A 17,213-nucleotide genomic window follows, 5' to 3' on the forward strand; every position below is an offset into this window, starting at 1 on the left:
GAGTCTTAACAGAAAATAAAATTACATTGACACAACAGTCCATTCTCAAGAATTAGTTTCAGATAGATCATGGCAACATTATGCAGTGATTGAGTGCTTAGATGTTGGAGTACATGTTAAAGAAAACTGGGGGATTTGGTGCATCTATGCAGTGCTCTCAGAACTGAATTACTTAACTCTGAACATTATTTCCAACCCATGAACTTGCTGGTCAAGTGCATCTTACACTGCAGAACCAGTCTTTCAATTCCATAGGCAGCTACAGTCTTCCCTGCCATTTGCTTAAAAATATTCAACCAGCTTTCTCTTCAGTGAGAACCATCCCTGAAATAACTTTTATATACAAAACTATGGATAGAAATGTAAGCAAAGATGAAAATTACAAAGAAAATCCCACAAGCATCCCAAGAAATTTATTTACAGTTAATACTACACTTCAAGAAACATGCTGTCCATTTCAGTCCCAGCATCATATAATAGTTGATGTGAGTGGTACCTTCATCTTTATTGAAGCAGGGCTACCTAAAGCAGGTTTGCCATCTGATGATGGTTTTGGGATATCCCCAAGGAGGGAGACTGCATGGTCTCCATGGGTAACTTGTGCCCTGTGCTCGGTCACTCCCCCATTCCTCATGTTCAGAACAAACCCCCTGTCTTCCAGTTTGTGCCCATTGACTCTGCTCCTGTCACTGGGGACTGATGAAAAGAGCTTCACCCTCTTTGCTCCCTCCCTTCAGTGATGACATTTTCCCTGACATTTTCTTTTCTCCAGCCAAACAGTCCCAGGCCTTTCCTCACAGGGCAGATACTCCATCCATTCATCATCTTTATGGACTTCTGGTGGATTCTTTCCACTATGCCAATGTGTCCTTTGTATTGGTGAGCCCAGAGCTGGACACAGGATTCCCTCCTGGTGTCACCTCACCAGTGCTGAATAGAAACTTTCAGTCACTTTCAAACTTCAAGGAATTATCACTGATCATTTAAATTTTTAACTTCCATTATGGGAAACCTTTCCATTATAATATCCTGTGAAAAATAAACCTGCGTAATTTTTCATCAGTTAACTGAATATGGGAGATAAGTCTGCTTGTATTTGAGATTTCAAAACATTTTTGCAGTAGGCTGAGTAGGTGAGCTAAGAATAAATCTGGTAGTTGCATCATCTTTTAAATAATTTGATTTAGGAGTAATTTAGTAACATTTAAAAGAAGCACAATCACTCTGAATATAAATTTGGTTCCTTAATATAGAAAGAAATCATGAGGTGTAGTTATTCAGCATGAAAATCTGACAAGCATAAAATTAAGTTAATTTGGCATTGTGGCTATTTCTATCGCAAACAGTGCTAAGATTAGATTTCAAAGCCAGGGTGTACAAGGAAAACCCTAAACAATACATGTGTTCAAACTTGAACAGTACTTGAAAACAGTCTTGAAACCTTCAACAAGCCATACTTTGACCCACTATTCTAAAAATTCCAAATCTAGTGCCATACAAACTAATGCAATTTGTAAAAATAACCAGCCTTCATGCAGGGTTATACTCTTTGCAGTGCTATTGACTTAATTTTCTTTCTCAGTTTTTACTGATCTTTTATATTCTCCCTGGAAAACCAACAGCATCCTGAAACAAATAAATTACAAGAAGTTACCAGGGTGTGTTGAATCGAGTTGCAGTACTGTCTGCAAACAGCCAGTGTATGACAATGTCTTTACCAAGTCCAGCACTGAAAATCTAGCACACATGTATTCTGCTTTTAAACTCTATGAAGTTTATTTTTGACACAGTTATACATTTTCCTATTGAAGAAGGCATCTCACTGATGGCAGTTCTGTAGTATGTTCTGCACATGTGCTGCTCCAGTCACAACTAAATGAGCAGCCTGAATACACACAATAAGAATTAATTGCAAATTGTCAATCAGGCAAGTGATAGCAGCAATGCTATCAGAAATCATTCTCTATCAGAAAATGAGAAGTAGCTTCTGCATAATGATGCTGATGCTTGATGATGGTGATTAGATGTTAAGAAAATCTCTCCCAGAAAATTTGGTCCTAGAAAGACACACTTTTGGGGGTATTAATATAGCAAATTCTAAAATAAGTAGGCCTAATCTTGAAAATAAAAAAAACCTTAAAATATTAGCATGATTCCCTAAGTATTCCTTGAGATAGAAAGGATTGTATTTGAATTCTGCCACAGAGACAAAAATGTTCAAATAAGCTGACACAACTTCTGGGCCCCAGAGAAAGGGAAAGCTCCCAGGGTGCTGTCTGACATGTGGACCTATGAACTTTTCCATTCAGATCAGGAACGTGCTTTCAACAAATCACCTAATGGTTCACATCATGCAATGCACCTGGAATACACAGATTGTTTTAGGGAAACTACATGTAGAGTAGAATTAGTCTGAAGTGGAAGTCTGTGGGAAGAGATGGGATGGAGCTGGGCTGCAGGTGGTGGGGCTCACCTGCAGAATCACATGGTGGCACAAAGGAGCACATGGTGGCACAAAGGAGCACATGGTGGCACAGAGGGCACAGGGTGGCACAAAGGAGCACATGGTGGCACAGAGGAGCACATGGTGGCACAGAGGGCACAGGGTGGCACAGAGGGGCACATGGTGGCACAAAGGAGCACATGGTGGCACAGAGGGGCACATGGTGGCACAAAGGAGCACATGGTGGCACAGAGGGCACAGGGTGGCACAGAGGGGCACATGACTGCACAGAAGGGTACATGGTGGCACAGAGGGGTACATGGCCACACAGAGGGGGCACATGGTGGCACAGAGGGGGCACATGGCCACACAGACAGGCTTGTCTCCCCCAGGCCTTGGGGGGAGGAGGTGCCACACGGCAGAGCCCAAGGGAGAGGCGCCTGCTGGAAGATGAGAGATGGGTGAACAGCCCATGGTCACCCCACAGGACATGTGGAATGCGTATTGCTGACATGGCAACATGGGATAGGTCATGTAGTGAGAATTACAATATAGGGGAATACTGTGCCTTTTAAAAAGTGTATAAAACCATCTTCTTTCTTTGAATAAACAATTCCGACTCCCTGCTGGTCTGACTCCATGTCTCAGTCACTCACAGAGCTCTGCAAAAATTCTTACTCATTATTTCCCTCTCACCCAGTTTCCTCTTGGTATTCTGAACTTCTGTTTCCTATAAATGAGCATAGCCCAAATACCTAGACTGACAAAGCAGCAATTTTTCCTACAAGACTTCTCAATTTTATTTCTCTATCACTTACAACTTATTCTTCAAGACTTCAGAAAGTGTCCAGTAATTTAAGATGGTGACAATTCTGATCAGAAAGCACTATGATTCTATCATCCAAGAATAACGCAGTTCTCTCCATCACAGTACTATCAAAGGTATGTTATTACTGGCTTAATAGTTTCATAAAAGACTAATGAGTAGACTAATAAAAAGTTACACAGAAACAGACACAACAAATAGAACTCACTGCATACTTTATTTACAGCTAAAGTCAACTGTCTAACAAAATTGTTCTGAAGGAAAGGGGCAGTGCTAGAATGATATACTTGTAGAACATTTAACATAAAATTTAGAGGGAGAATAAATGATGTGAAGACGAAGACACACAACGTATAAAATAGATTAACTGTGATAGATGTTAACAAAGTAACTGTCAATCAAAACATTGTGAAGTTCCCAAAGCATACAGAAAAGAAGATGATGTTATATATTCATATAAAAATCAAGCATATCATTTTCCCAGCAAAGCCAAAGCAAGGAATGCTGATTGGTATAAAGCCAGAGCACCAGCTCCCTGCCTCCAGAGAAATGCCTGATAAAAGCCTCTGCCTGGGCTCATTAAAACAGCTTTATCACATCTCACAACTGAAGTCAAACACACAGTTTAATTTATTAACATCCACAGGCCAGCTATCACAGAACTCTCCTGGAGCTACAAGCTTAAAGAACTATATCCGTAAACTATCAGACTGTAAAAATGAATTTGGGAAAGACAGATAATAAATTCTCTGTGGTCATTTGTATGCAAGTGCCATTCTAATAGTGGTTTTAATCAGGCAGTGGACAAAAGTTAAATGCTTTTGGAGTATGCACACCAAAAACCATAACTAGAAAAGCTTAAGCTGGCATAAAAGTTAAAATATATGACATGTTCTTGATTAAAGCCTCCTAGATACATCAGCCTTGAAAAATGAGAGAGGAATGAGCACACCCTATTTTATCATTATAATAGCATTTAGTAAAGACACTCATAAAAGCGAGGCACATCTTATCAAGTGTGAGATGGTGCAGCACTGATAAAAATAATCTGAATAAGAAGTGCTTGAAACTTCAAAAGCTTTGCTATTGCTTGTGACATTGACTTTTCATGTTAAAAAATTGTTTAAAGTAACTGTCTTCAATTTTTATTTATGGAAGAGAGAACTAAGTTCATGCTACATATCAAATGTTCAAGAGATAAAATATTCTTAGAAAAGATAGAGTTCATAAAAGGGTCACTGACTAAGTTTTCTTTCTGAAGATCCAAATGCAATAAATAGCTGGAAAGCAATGCAAGTTAAAGCTGTTCTTCTTTATTTGGAATATCTGTTCAGATCATAAAAGAGACAAATTCTGGAGGCCCTTGAGAATCCATGCAGCCTCCCATCAAGCTTCCCATAGAGATGAGGGAAAGTTGACAGTTGTTATTTCTTGCAAGACAATGATTCCTACCTCATCCCAAATTCTTGAGAACTGATTCATATAAGAAATTGTATGCACTGCAAGGGCATAACTTACTCCCAACACAAACTAGGAGAACCTGATCTCCTCTCCATGGAAGTAGTAACCTACAGAGCTCTTGTAGGATGAGAAGAATTACCATCAACAAGGGCAAGCTGGGATCTCTCCTTTGTGATGGGAGATAAGTTGAAATCTTTACCATACTTTTAATTTTCGAATTTCAAGCACTGTAGTCAGTAAGCTTCCAACAAGTTTGAAAGTGAGAAGATAAAAAGCAACACTCAAAAACTAGTTATCATTTGTAAAGGATAATTTAGAACCCATCAACTAAAATTCCAGAGAAATTATCTATCTTGTTAAAAGAGAATGGAGAAAAACTGTTTAGGTGACAACTGTGAAGTTGTCTGGGAAGTCTGCCACTGCTGAACATGTTAAATCACAGGCTGAGGACAGGTGGATGGCTGCTGTGGAAGGGACACCAATTTAGACTTTTAACTATAAACAAGACAAAAATCTAAGACATGCCAAAGAAAGTTTTAGCTCTATTCAGTACTATAAAATCTTGGCTATGTATTTCATCCATTCTGGGTACCAGGCTCTAGATGTAAGAAGATTTACTTTAGGACTAGGAAAGAGTTTGTATCAGAAAAGATAAATTCTGGAACAGCTTAACCAGCAACTTCCTAAAGCATCCAGTAGTTGTGAATTTTAAGTACATTGAGCAAAAAGCCATCTGAACCAGAATATGAATATTTGATCCTGCCTTAGGGAATCAGGAGAAATAGGAAGACTTCTCGACTTCTCTTCCAAAATATCTGTCTGCAATTCCATGGGTTTTTATTGCTTTTATCTCAAAAGTACAAATGAAATCCAATGTAATAGAATTTTTGAGCTGGATTTTGTATCAGGCTTTTGCCCTGAGCAGGTTGCATGGATTACAGACAGTTGTATGCAGTCAGCCTGGTTAGTCACTGTCTGCCTAGCATTCAGAGGCAAATGTAAACACATAAACTTGACTGAGTGCATGTCTATTTATTTTGTCCTCAGCTAGAAAATCATAACTCTGTCCGTGGTAGGATTTTTTTCCTATAATAAATGTTTCTCAAATGAAAATATTATAAAGAAATCTCAGCATTCCTTGAGGAAGTTTTGTTTCCCAGAAAGCAAGTAATTAACTGACACTTAGAAGTTGCAGATTTGGTGATTTGGATTAGAAATACTCTCCATTATTTTGAATAGGTAAACAGGCTCTCTATAGACACCTCTATTTGCTTCTCATATTCTTGTTTTCTTTGCATTACAAGGGGTATTTTCTACATAGTTGGGTATCCTCTACAGCCACAGTTTTGGCTTATGAAATTATGGAATACACAGGAAGAGACAAAAGCTTTGTTTCTTTCCCTTTTCTGTAAGAGGCTTCAGAATTTGAAGGACCAAATTCAACGGTTCAAACACTTATAAGTGCCTTTCTGAAGTATAACAGGATGATCCTCAGTTACAAACACTGCACTGAACTGCAACTGCTGCAAGGTCAGGCTTTCAGTCACAGTGAAACAGGCACTGATGGATCCAGAAGATCTACATTAATTGTAGATCAATATACACCCCTCTTGGAACACAAAACCTGGTGTGTTATTGCAACAAGGAGCTACCTAATGAACTGTGTGCTCACTATTGCATACTCATTTATTCTAACACTACACCTGCAGAATGGAAAGTACACCATCTCAGTAGGCAGCACTGTGAGTTGCCACCTACCAAACAGTGGTTTGATAATGCCATCAACTTTTTTTTGTTCATTTTCATGGAGGAATTAGTCCCTTAACTGACAGCATTTCTGTATGTATTCTTTGTGAAAAGGCTTACATGAAAACACACTATTAATGCTTTAGGTTCTTGAAAGGAAAAGGAAACTACACCAAAAAAATGTATCTACTTTCTTCTGAATTCTTTAGTTGAAAAATTCCTAACAAATTGTCAGCCTAGCAGTAATTTAAGTTCTGTTGATTAAAGTGACTGCTGTTAAAACACAGCTTAATAAGACATTAGAAATTTACAGACATCTTTTAGATAGTTTTAATATCTAAACAGGTCAAAATATTCCTACTTTTTGCATTTCTAAGTATAGGCAGTTGTCTTTAAGCTGTGGCAAAGTAAAACATACAGCTAAATTATGAGTAGATGTTTGGGTTTTTTAGTACAATATGGGATTGTAGCTGAACACCTCCCATCTCTCAGGAACAAAAAAAGTTACTGATTCTCAGGAAGTCTGGGATGGCTCAAAGACTTTCAAGACAGAAAGAGATCTTTATAAGTCTGTATTGAAACACAGAATTGGTTTACCTATTTTAGTATCAGAAAATTAGCTGAATGCAAGCAAAATGTGTAGCTGACACAAGTATTTTCATGAGTCAAAATAATATCTAAATACTGTTCAACCCTGCAAGTTAAGCAATTAAGCAAGGTATCTAAGTCTGTCATATTTTAGGTCCTGCTAGTTCATATTTTTAGTAGATTTAGGGTACCAGGAGAAACTTGACAGCCAGTGTGCCAGGTAAAGAACTATGTCACTATACCCTCAGCCATGTCTGTTTCCTCTTCATTTTAACCTCCACTTGCTATTTTTCCTCCAATCTATCAGAATTCTGCTTTATAAAACCTGCACTAGAGACCACCAGTTCTGCTGGATGCATCACCTACTCTCCTTTGACTGACAATCAACCACCAAGAAAAAAGCACAAAACCTAAAAATAACATCCCTCTGAGGAAAAAGATTATGCAAAACAGGTCAGAAAGTGTTCATTTAGCTGTGGGATTCATTCACACGTGCTTCCAAGTGACAAATAGGCAGAAGCAGAGCCATTGCTTGAGAGAGCTGGAGGTGTCAATCTCCTCCAAAGAGGTTTGTCAACATCATCATGTAAAAGAAGGCAGAAAGGGCAACACCTATCACCTGTCTACCGAACCCATCTTGCTCTTTGACCTCCTTTTTCCCCATCTACCAGGCAGAGAAGGGTGGAAGCAAAGCTTTGAAGCAAACAATGAAGTGAGCAGATATATCCTAGACAGAGAGATATTTCTCTCATCTACCCAGTTCTGGAAGGTTGGCTGGGGAAATAATGCAAAATGTGGCATATTCCAAAAATAAAAAATAAAATAAAATAAAATAAAGAGACTGGGAAACCCCACTTCATCATCACCACAAAGATCAAAGAACAGTGCAGTATATAAAGAAGACCTAGTTACTGAAAAAATACCATTAAATTCCCTGCATTTTAGTCACACTGCACATCCTCACAAGCTGCCCATCTACTTTGTTTTTGTTACAGTTTTTCTTAGACATCTTGGATTTTGTAGACTGGCTGTGCAGAAATCAGGGTAGCACCTGAGTGTGTTTGTATGTTATTTTTACAAATAACAACAAATTTACCAGCAGATGGATGCTGCCACCACACAAGACCCCAAATAAAGTCTAGGTTTATCTTTTTTTTTCTGATATCATTACAACAGGTGATACTTTTTATAATGTCAGATCAGAAAACACAGTAACCTCAAATGTCCATAAATTGATATTATAAAATAATACATGTAAAAGAAAGAGTGAATCAGAAGATAAGCAGTACAATTCACTTACTGAGCACTGGAATATAAGTCAACAGTGAGAATGATTAAGGACATCTGGGTATCCCCTGGTTAAAAGCAGCCACACTGTCAAAACTCAAGACCTATGGTGATTTGAGAAAACACCTGTCATTCTGCTACCAGGACACAGTGAAGCAAAACATGAATCTATGGTTGCATATCCTTGATATACACCTGTTATGTTGCTTCAATTTTAGGATTTTTCTCCTACTTTTTAAAGAAAAACAGGATTCAATTGTCTCTGTCTGAAGGTATCAGAACAGGAGATCTCAGAGTCCACTTGCTCAGATACCACTACAGCCACACACATAAAAGGCATTTCTTGGTCTTTTTCCTTTCTTTTAACTGCTCAGGTAGGGACTGTAATCCCACAGTGTATTTTTCATTCTCCTGACAGCCCCCTGCACTGGGAAAGCACAGACAGGGATGCTCCTGCCAGCCATGGTGCTAACTCTGTGTGTCTGTGTGTGTGCAGGAGCTTTCCCTGATCCCTCTCAGAGCCTGGACAGGCAGGGAGCACCTGCTGCTGCAAAATTCCAAGGAGTGGTTGGTGCAATATGCTTTTGCACATGCTAAAACAAACAATCCCAAAAAGGGTCAACCTTTCTCAAGTGTTATTTGAAACTATGAGCTGCAACATTCATTAAAAAAAAAAACAAAAAACAAAAAAACCACAGCATTATAGCATTATAGTAGTACTGGTCCAGGTATTTTGAAAATGTGTTAAAATGGGATTAGAGATTCTTAACTTATGGTGCTTAACATGTACACAAACATCTCTACATATTATAAAATCCCAAACCTCAATGTTCAGTTGCAATAGTGATTGTATCTGACAGATGTTACATAGCGTGACTCACAAAAGATCATCAAATTGCATCATGTACCCATGTTAAATTATTTTTTAAAGATCAATTTTTTTTCTCTTTTTCAATTTACTGCAAGTATTTTGGATAGATCTTTTCTTCATCTGATGTTTATATTTGGGCACAAAGTTGCTTTTCAATGTGTTTTTATTATAACATGCAATACAATATCACTGAAATTTTTAAGTCAAATAACTACATTTAATTTTAAAAATCCTTATTCAAGCAATTATTCCCACTGGTATCAAAGGGTTTAGGAATAGTCACAATAATCAGATTACTTACTGTGATGACATGCTGTTCTGGTTGTTCCTACTGTGAGGAATCAGACCCATCATCACACTTTATGGCTACTGTTACCTTTCTAATAAATCCTAAATGTTCCTTCTGGATTATTAACAAAAGTTTGATTCAAAAAATAAGATTTTCTCTACTAAAGCCTAACAACTACAGCAATATTCATAATATATCATAATATATCTCTCTGGAGATACAGAGAGGTAACTGCAAATTTCAAGAAGAAGAAAACTTTATCAGTAAAACTGGGGGGCTTTTTACCTGTCAATGAAATAGAAAACCATTTCTTACTGACTGGATGATATAGATTAGGAAATTAGAAAATTCCTGATTTTCTTAGGAAATTCAGAGTTGGAATAATTATTTTTCTGCTGTCACCAGTTAGCAACTTTGTGGCATAATGGGTATAATGTGCTGTGTATTTGCTAGGCATTTAACTGTGCTTGGGGATTATGCATTATCTGGTGAAAAATACCTGGAAGACAAACAGATATTATCTCTTACAATAAAATCCAAACATTTAAATGCATTATTTTTCTGAACAGGGTAAAATATCTATATGTTTTAATTCTTATTATCATGCCTTTCACTTGTATTACCTTTCTCCAGTAGACACATAAGCATCTATGACTTTCATACCACTGTTTGTGTTACTGCAGTATAAACTATAAACATACAGCAGGGGATCACAACTATAAAGTGTATCTCTAAAGAAATTTGCTTTATAGGTGAAAAAGAATATAAAAGAAAAACACTATATTTATTTTCAGACCTCTGACAGAGAGCTCCTTTTAATACCATATTAAGTCTCTGCTGGGCTGCCAGAAATAAAACACAGTATGAGCTCAGATACACAGCTTTTATTCTGTATTTGAGTTTATTCTTAGAGGCGAATAGATTCAATATATTTTCAACACAACCACATATTTTAAACTGCTGCCAGTTTATTGCTGTCTACAGATCTCCCAAACTCATAGAAGTAAATCTAGAGCTCAACCTCCTCTGCTACTGTATGCATGAAGGTGATAACACAGAAATGATCTCTCCTGTGGAGTGTGAGAATAGGAAATTATGAGGAAAAAAAAAATCAAACAATGATCTATATGATGCTCGGACTCCTTGTTATACAGTTTACAAACTGCTAATAATTAAATACATACAAAATAATTGGATTCCATGCTCTCTGTAGTTCCATAGGCTCCAAAACACATAGATTCCACACACTTTTGCTTCTCTTCCACATTCTGCCTGGTGTACTCAGTGGGAAATCTAGGCCAAATAATATTTTGCCATAAAAACAATAGAGAGTAAAGCCCTTGCCAGAAAATCTGGGATTCTGAAAGGACAACTACTATAAAAAAAACTAATGCCTATATCAAACTGTTGTCTATTTAATTTTGATGCAGCCATGCATTACAGTTCCAGCCAAACATTATAGAGACAAACAATCCCATAAACCACCTTCACCTGTACTGCCACACTGTGCTTCAATAAATGAAGGTTCTCTGCACTTCTTATGTCCCAGAATAGGCCCAGGCCTATTAACTGAAGTGTGTGCTAATAAAGAAGGGAATCCTACCTCAGACTGCATCAGCTACAGCTACTGAAATGTGGATTTGGGTCCTTGACTTCCAAGACCACAAATGTTTGCTAGTGTTTTCTCTCTTATCTCAAATAGGCATAATGGCCTCTGCTCATAGGACAATAATGGCCAGCATTTGTTTGGCAAGAAGAGCTCAAATATAATAGCCTATTTTGGTACATGAAAGACAGAGAGGACAAGCAGAACTGGGGAGGGGAATGGGGAGAAGCTAGTAGGACAGCCTGGCAGGAATGCACATATCTATGAAATAGTGAAGCAATCAGGCGTTGTATTTTTAGATACTTTCTTTTTCAAGTGCCAAAGATTCCGAATAAATCACAATGGCAAACTGAGAGGCTGAGATGGGATAGATTACAGCTGAATGCTGCACAGATCAAATATTCAGCTCCAACCCAAAGCAGAAGTCCTAAGTGCTTATCTGATACACTGTAAAAGCTTTCCATGACACACACCAGCTACTTCTTTGATGGCTATGCTTACTGCTAGATACCATATCTGCCTCTATATTTTAAAATGTCTAAAAACACCTGGAAAGCATAATTTCTCTAAGCCAAGTACACCTGAAGCTTGTCCAGATGTTCAGTTATTTATATATCATCTCTCTGAGCATAGGTAGAAATCTTGACAGAGAGAATAATGAACAAGAAAGCAGTATTTTGTGAAAATTGGTATTTACATGATGTAAAATTTATATTGATGGAAAGGCAAGGTATTTTCAGCATTCATGTCAACTATGACTCTCTGTAACAGAATTTTGCATATAATTACTGCTTTTCACTCATTGTACAGAGGAACCAGAGATGGAGGCAGAACTCCAATTTTTTACAAAGATTTATGCTCCAGCCAGTTCTTTCAAGTGTCAGTTATTTCTCCACCCTGCCAGAGTAGAATGTATATTTTAGACTGAAAATATTTGTATGTCCATGCATGTCCATTATACATGTACATCCTTTATTAGATCATGAGTCCATTTAATTTTTTCTTTCCCGCGTGTATTTGCAGATTTCACAGAAAAAGCATTGCATTTGAAAGCAGCACTTCTAGCACAGTCTAGACAAGATGGCCCAGCACCCCGTCCATCTGAATCTTGAAAGTGTCCAATGATGAAGAGTGTTTGGAGACAACAGAACATTAGTAAAACAGTGATGCTGACTCTTGACTGGCAGCATGTTTTTCAGATGGAGCTCCCAGGCAAACTAAACCTTTCACACTGATATGAATACTGGTGCAAATCACTTAGAAAGTCACTGTCTGCTTTCATTGTGTCGGATTAATCCCAACTAGGATATAAAGAAACTGGTCCAATTCATACCACTAATGTGCAATAGATTTTATATCTCAGCATGTCAGATACAAAATCTGTTTCCTCCTTTCCCTCCTCCCACCTCCTCTTTTTTTTCCCTGTAACTGTTTCCCGGTATATTTTTATCACTTTCTTACTTTTTCTTAGCATCCATTTTCCTAAATTCCTAATTTCAACTTATTCAATATGTATTTTTTTGTCCTTTTAGCACTATTTCCTTTGTCTTCAAAGAATGCCCCAAGCAACAAGACCAAGTAATTCATTAAAAGCAAAAGTGAGCATTAGTGAACAAGAATCTCTCAGAGGTATGGCAGAGAATAAAGTTGGATAAACACTGCTTAATAATGCTATTTGGTCCATTGTTATCCTTCTGCCCACAATGTTGAAATTCCAGCCCTTTTCCTAACATGAATAATTTGCAACTGCCTTGTCTAATAACTGAAAATCTTCAGAATCTGTCATAAAAGACACCATAAATATTTCTGGCTTTGAATAAGCGTGGTCACACTGGTCAGCACAATGCCCATTCTGATCCCACCCTAAGCAAAGCAACCAGTTGCTGTGATAATGTCTTATTCATATTAGTATTCCCAACAGCTTAAGTTTGTCCTAGATATTGAAGCCACAGGATATTTTGCGATTAAACTTATTCTTACTCACACAAACTTTTACTGGTAATCTCCCTCACTCTTCTCATTTTGCCAAGCTGCTGCACGCCTTTACCCAGCAGCAGATGAGTTTTTGGCTATCACTAGCTCAAATGCAGCTTTCTGATAAATATGACATTGATAAAGACAATTTCATGAAGAAGTGAGATGAAATAGTTCATCCTAATGGGTCAGTATTCCACAGAGGACAAATTCTTGTATTCAACAGTGGTGCTTCAATTGACACTAATTTGAATGCCCTTGAATCAGAAGATGCCCTGCAAGGTGCAAGGTTAAATGTAAGGAGATCAGCTTAAGGCAATCACTATCAGTTAAAAAGCACAAAATGTTACCTTTTTCATTAATAATTTTCTTTATTCAAGGTGCCTGTGCATTATTTGAGCTTTATGTCACTTGAATAAATAAAATTAAGGAAAAGTCTCACTTTTGTTGGTTTCATTTTCTGACTCTCATACACAAGCATCAAATCTCGGTAGCAACTCTACTGCAGGTATTGCCATGTAAAAATTACTAACGTTTGAAGCTATGATTCTATTTGAAGAGAATTAATGAGAAAAAATCCACTTTCCTTGTTAAAAATGCAACAGACAGGTACATTCAGAAATGCTGATGGCACTGAAAATGAGTTGAATGTTTAAGAGCCTGGAGGGAGACAACTAGAGAAGAGAAAAGTGTAAAGGAAAGTTCAGATGAAAAAGGGCCAAAACTGTGGAAAGATGAAAATAAATGGGCTCTCTCACAGAAGAAGAAAGCCCAGAGGAGTGAAGCTAGACACTTGTTAGCATCACATCACATCACATCACATCACATCACATCACATCACATCAGTGATATCAGTTGAGTAACGGGTGTCATTCTCCAAAAGAAAGGAGGTATTTCCTTTTAGCTCTATCATTTTTATCTTTCCGTATTTTTTTTGGGCATAAAAACTGATTTTTGTGAAATGTTTTTCCCACAGTAAGTCATGTTTCAGTCAGACTTTGCTTGGTATTCTAAAAGAGTGCAAAAGTGTATCTTACTTCCTCTCACCACTACAAGCTTAAAGTGAATTAAAGCTGTCATTAATTTTTAAAAGCAACTATGCATGCATATCAAGAGAACCAAAAGAGAAAACACATCTAATATACAGCTCAACTGAAGGCAATTTCCATAAAAACATCATCTGGTTATTTCCTATTACTTGCATGACATGGATTCAGATTATATTTCCCCAATTCTGCATAGACACTTTCCTGCTACTGCAAACTATACCTATAAGAAAAAACATTAAGCTTTAAGCTCTCTTTATGCTTCAATACCTACATCAATGATCCATAAACCAAATAATTCCTCAACAGCAGCTGCACAAATCCACTGTGCCTAAATCATGACCTCAGTTTTGTTTAGCCTGAACAGTCCTGCATGGTGGTTGCACAGGTAGCCAAGAGCCTGCTCAGTGTTTGTCACTGATGATGCATGTGTTATGGAAAAACAATTTGACTTTCAGGCCTTAGATTAGAGCTGGAAGGCTGACAATGGTACGTGGAGGGAAAAACCTCAATTTTAACTTGGGGAGTTGGATCTGAAAAGTAGTGAGAAATACTACTTTAGTGGCCATGTCCCTTGATGGATAATTATAATGACTATGTACTTTTCCCCAAAACTTTAGTGAACTGCAAAGATGGACTTGCAATTGAGCTGATAGCACAAAAGTTCCCTACCCCCAACACAAACGATCTGGTATCCCACATGAAAGGCTGCACATTCTAAAACATTGAAAAAGCTGTGACATTAAGAAAAGAGAAAAACCAGGTACAATCCAGCAGGGAACACATGGCTGTGAACTTCTTCTAGCAAGGAGAAGATGTATTCTGAAGCATCAGAAATCAAGCAAATGGTGGGATTGCACTGTGTCTTTCACACAACTTGTTGGCAACATTACTATTCTACACTGGCATCACAGTTTATGAGAAATCTAGCTGCACAGCAAGAAACATCGTTTCTAAGAAAATAAGTTCCCCCTGTTTTTGACTGCCTGTTTTGCAAAGTTTTTCATTAACTGTCCAACTATCCTCTGCTTATCCAGCTGGCTTTAGCTGAACACCTTTCTCAGAAACACCCTCTTACATACACTGCGCCCAAGAAGCTTCATTTTTAAATAACTGAGAAAAAACACTCTGGAGTCACAATCCCTGTGGAGGATAGCAAGGCATGTTTTTCACCTCCCTAAAATGCAAGTTATTCTGTAGGCTTTCTCAGGTGAATATGTAACCACAATTTGAGGTACTGCGAGAAGAAAGGCACCAAACAACCCTTGGCTTACCAGAAGAAGCTGGTCTCCATCAAATAGTTGTCACTTAGGCATCAGAGAGGTGCAATGGGGACCAAAGTAGGAGATGCAAGGGGGCCTGACCAAAATTACCTCCTGAGAGTTGGTAACTAGAGAGGATGTGCCCTGGAGATCCATCCTCCGCCCCAAGTCATTTCAGCAAAGGCAAAAGTACCAGTTAGGTCAGAGCAGGCATCTTAGGGCAGGATTCGCTGAGCCCTGAACGCTTCTTATTCCGAGATCCCAGGCACTGAGCGTTTGCTCGCTGTCCCCACAGACACACACAGACATTGCCCACGACTGCCCGGTGCGCTCGCCCCTCGCAAGCGGGCAGCAGCTCCCCTCCCCGCCCCACGCCGAGTTCCAGACTCGCTGCCCAAAGCAGAGGGGACGAGCCCCCAGCTTAACTCCGAGGAGCAGCCTCGCGTGCCCGCGTCCTACCGCCTGTGGAGCTGGCCTCCTCCAGCTGCGCCGAGATGCTCTCCACCCTCCGCACGTCCATGCCGGGAGCGGGAGGCGCCCGCACCGCGGCGGGAGAGCGGCAGCACCGCCGCGCCGGGGCCGGGATGGAGCGGGATGGAGCGGGAGGGGAGCGGAGAGGGAGCGGGAGGGGAGAGGAGCGGGCTGGGAGCGGCGGAGCGGAGCGGGATCGGGATCGGGAGCGCGGCCCCGCCTCGGCGGCGGCGCCTCCCCCGCCACCCGCGCGGCGCGGGGCGGGCTCGGCGCGGGGCTCCCTCCCGGCTTTCCTGCCGGGACAGGGAGGGCTCGGGCTCCTTGCCTGCCCCGCCGAGCTCCCCGGGCCGGGAGCGAGCGGGAGCAGCCCCGGGCAGCGCCGGCCCGCTCCGCGGAGCCCGCAGCACCTGTTAGCGCAGGGTGCCCGGCACCGAGCGCACCAGCGCCCGCAGCTCCACCGCCCCTCCGACACCTCTGCCAGCCCAGCGCAGCCCGGGAGCGCTCGCCAAGCCCCGGGGTATGCTTTGGAAGGGATTGGAAAGGGCATTTTAAGACACCTTCGTAACACCTCTCATCTATCAAAGCCTACTGTGACACATGGCTCACCATTAGAAAATGCTTCAATGATGATAGTTCTCCCAGTCCAATTTTATACAGTTAATTTTTTACTCTCTACAATTTCATCTGTCCCTGTGTGAATAATGACATGTTTCAGAAATCACAGTTCTTCTTCTCATTGTGTTCAGCCCCAAAAAATTATAGTAATTTTTTCAAGGCACATAGGGGTTATAGGCTTAGCTGCCTAATACCCTATTTTTCAAATTTTATTTCATATTATTCCTTGAACCTGTATTATTACTATACATATGAGCTGAAAGATAAAGGAGTAATTCCTATGCCACATTGCTAACTAATGCTTTAGGAAATTACTTATATCTCCTTTTATTTCATGGGACAAATTTATGTCTGCTTCAGCCCTAAAATGATGGAAAGATTGGTGTCTTGAATGGACATAAACACCACAGTGTAATCTAATGCTTGCCAAGAACAACACAATGTCAAGTAGCTTCTGCCAAATATTATTTTTTGATTAAAATGCATTCACTGATAGAGGTAATGCATGGAGGTAAGATTGTGGAGAGGTAGGATTTAGAGTACTATATTTGTCATATACCCTCAAAATATTTCCCTTTTATAAGGTGAATCCTCAAGAAGCCAGGATATGGAACTTCTTATCAAAGAATTTCAAAGTAGTGAGAACAGAGATCAGGGTTTTATCTCATTTGAGCTTACTTTGAAGCTAACCTTACAGAAAACTCCTAATTTATCACAATTCAGAACGA

At 39.4% G+C, this 17,213-nt stretch overlaps 1 protein-coding gene across 2 annotated transcripts in view; it reads right to left on the bottom strand.

The window, feature by feature from the left end:
- Positions 1–16,093, bottom strand: part of KCNIP4 (potassium voltage-gated channel interacting protein 4) — a 385,554-nt gene extending 369,461 nt beyond the window's left edge. Inside the window, exon 1 of one of the 2 annotated variants that reach the window (XM_079306867.1) lies at positions 15,859–16,093. In XM_079306867.1, coding sequence (XP_079162993.1) covers positions 15,859–15,919 — 61 coding nt within the window. In that variant the 5' untranslated portion in view covers positions 15,920–16,093. The remainder of the gene's footprint in view (positions 1–15,858) is intronic. The other variant, XM_079306873.1, reaches the window with a different exon arrangement.
- Between the last annotated feature and the right edge of the window lie 1,120 nt (positions 16,094–17,213).

The sequence above is a fragment of the Erithacus rubecula genome (genome assembly GCF_903797595.1).
Source record: "Erithacus rubecula genome assembly, chromosome: 5".
Lineage (NCBI taxonomy): Eukaryota > Metazoa > Chordata > Aves > Passeriformes > Muscicapidae > Erithacus > Erithacus rubecula.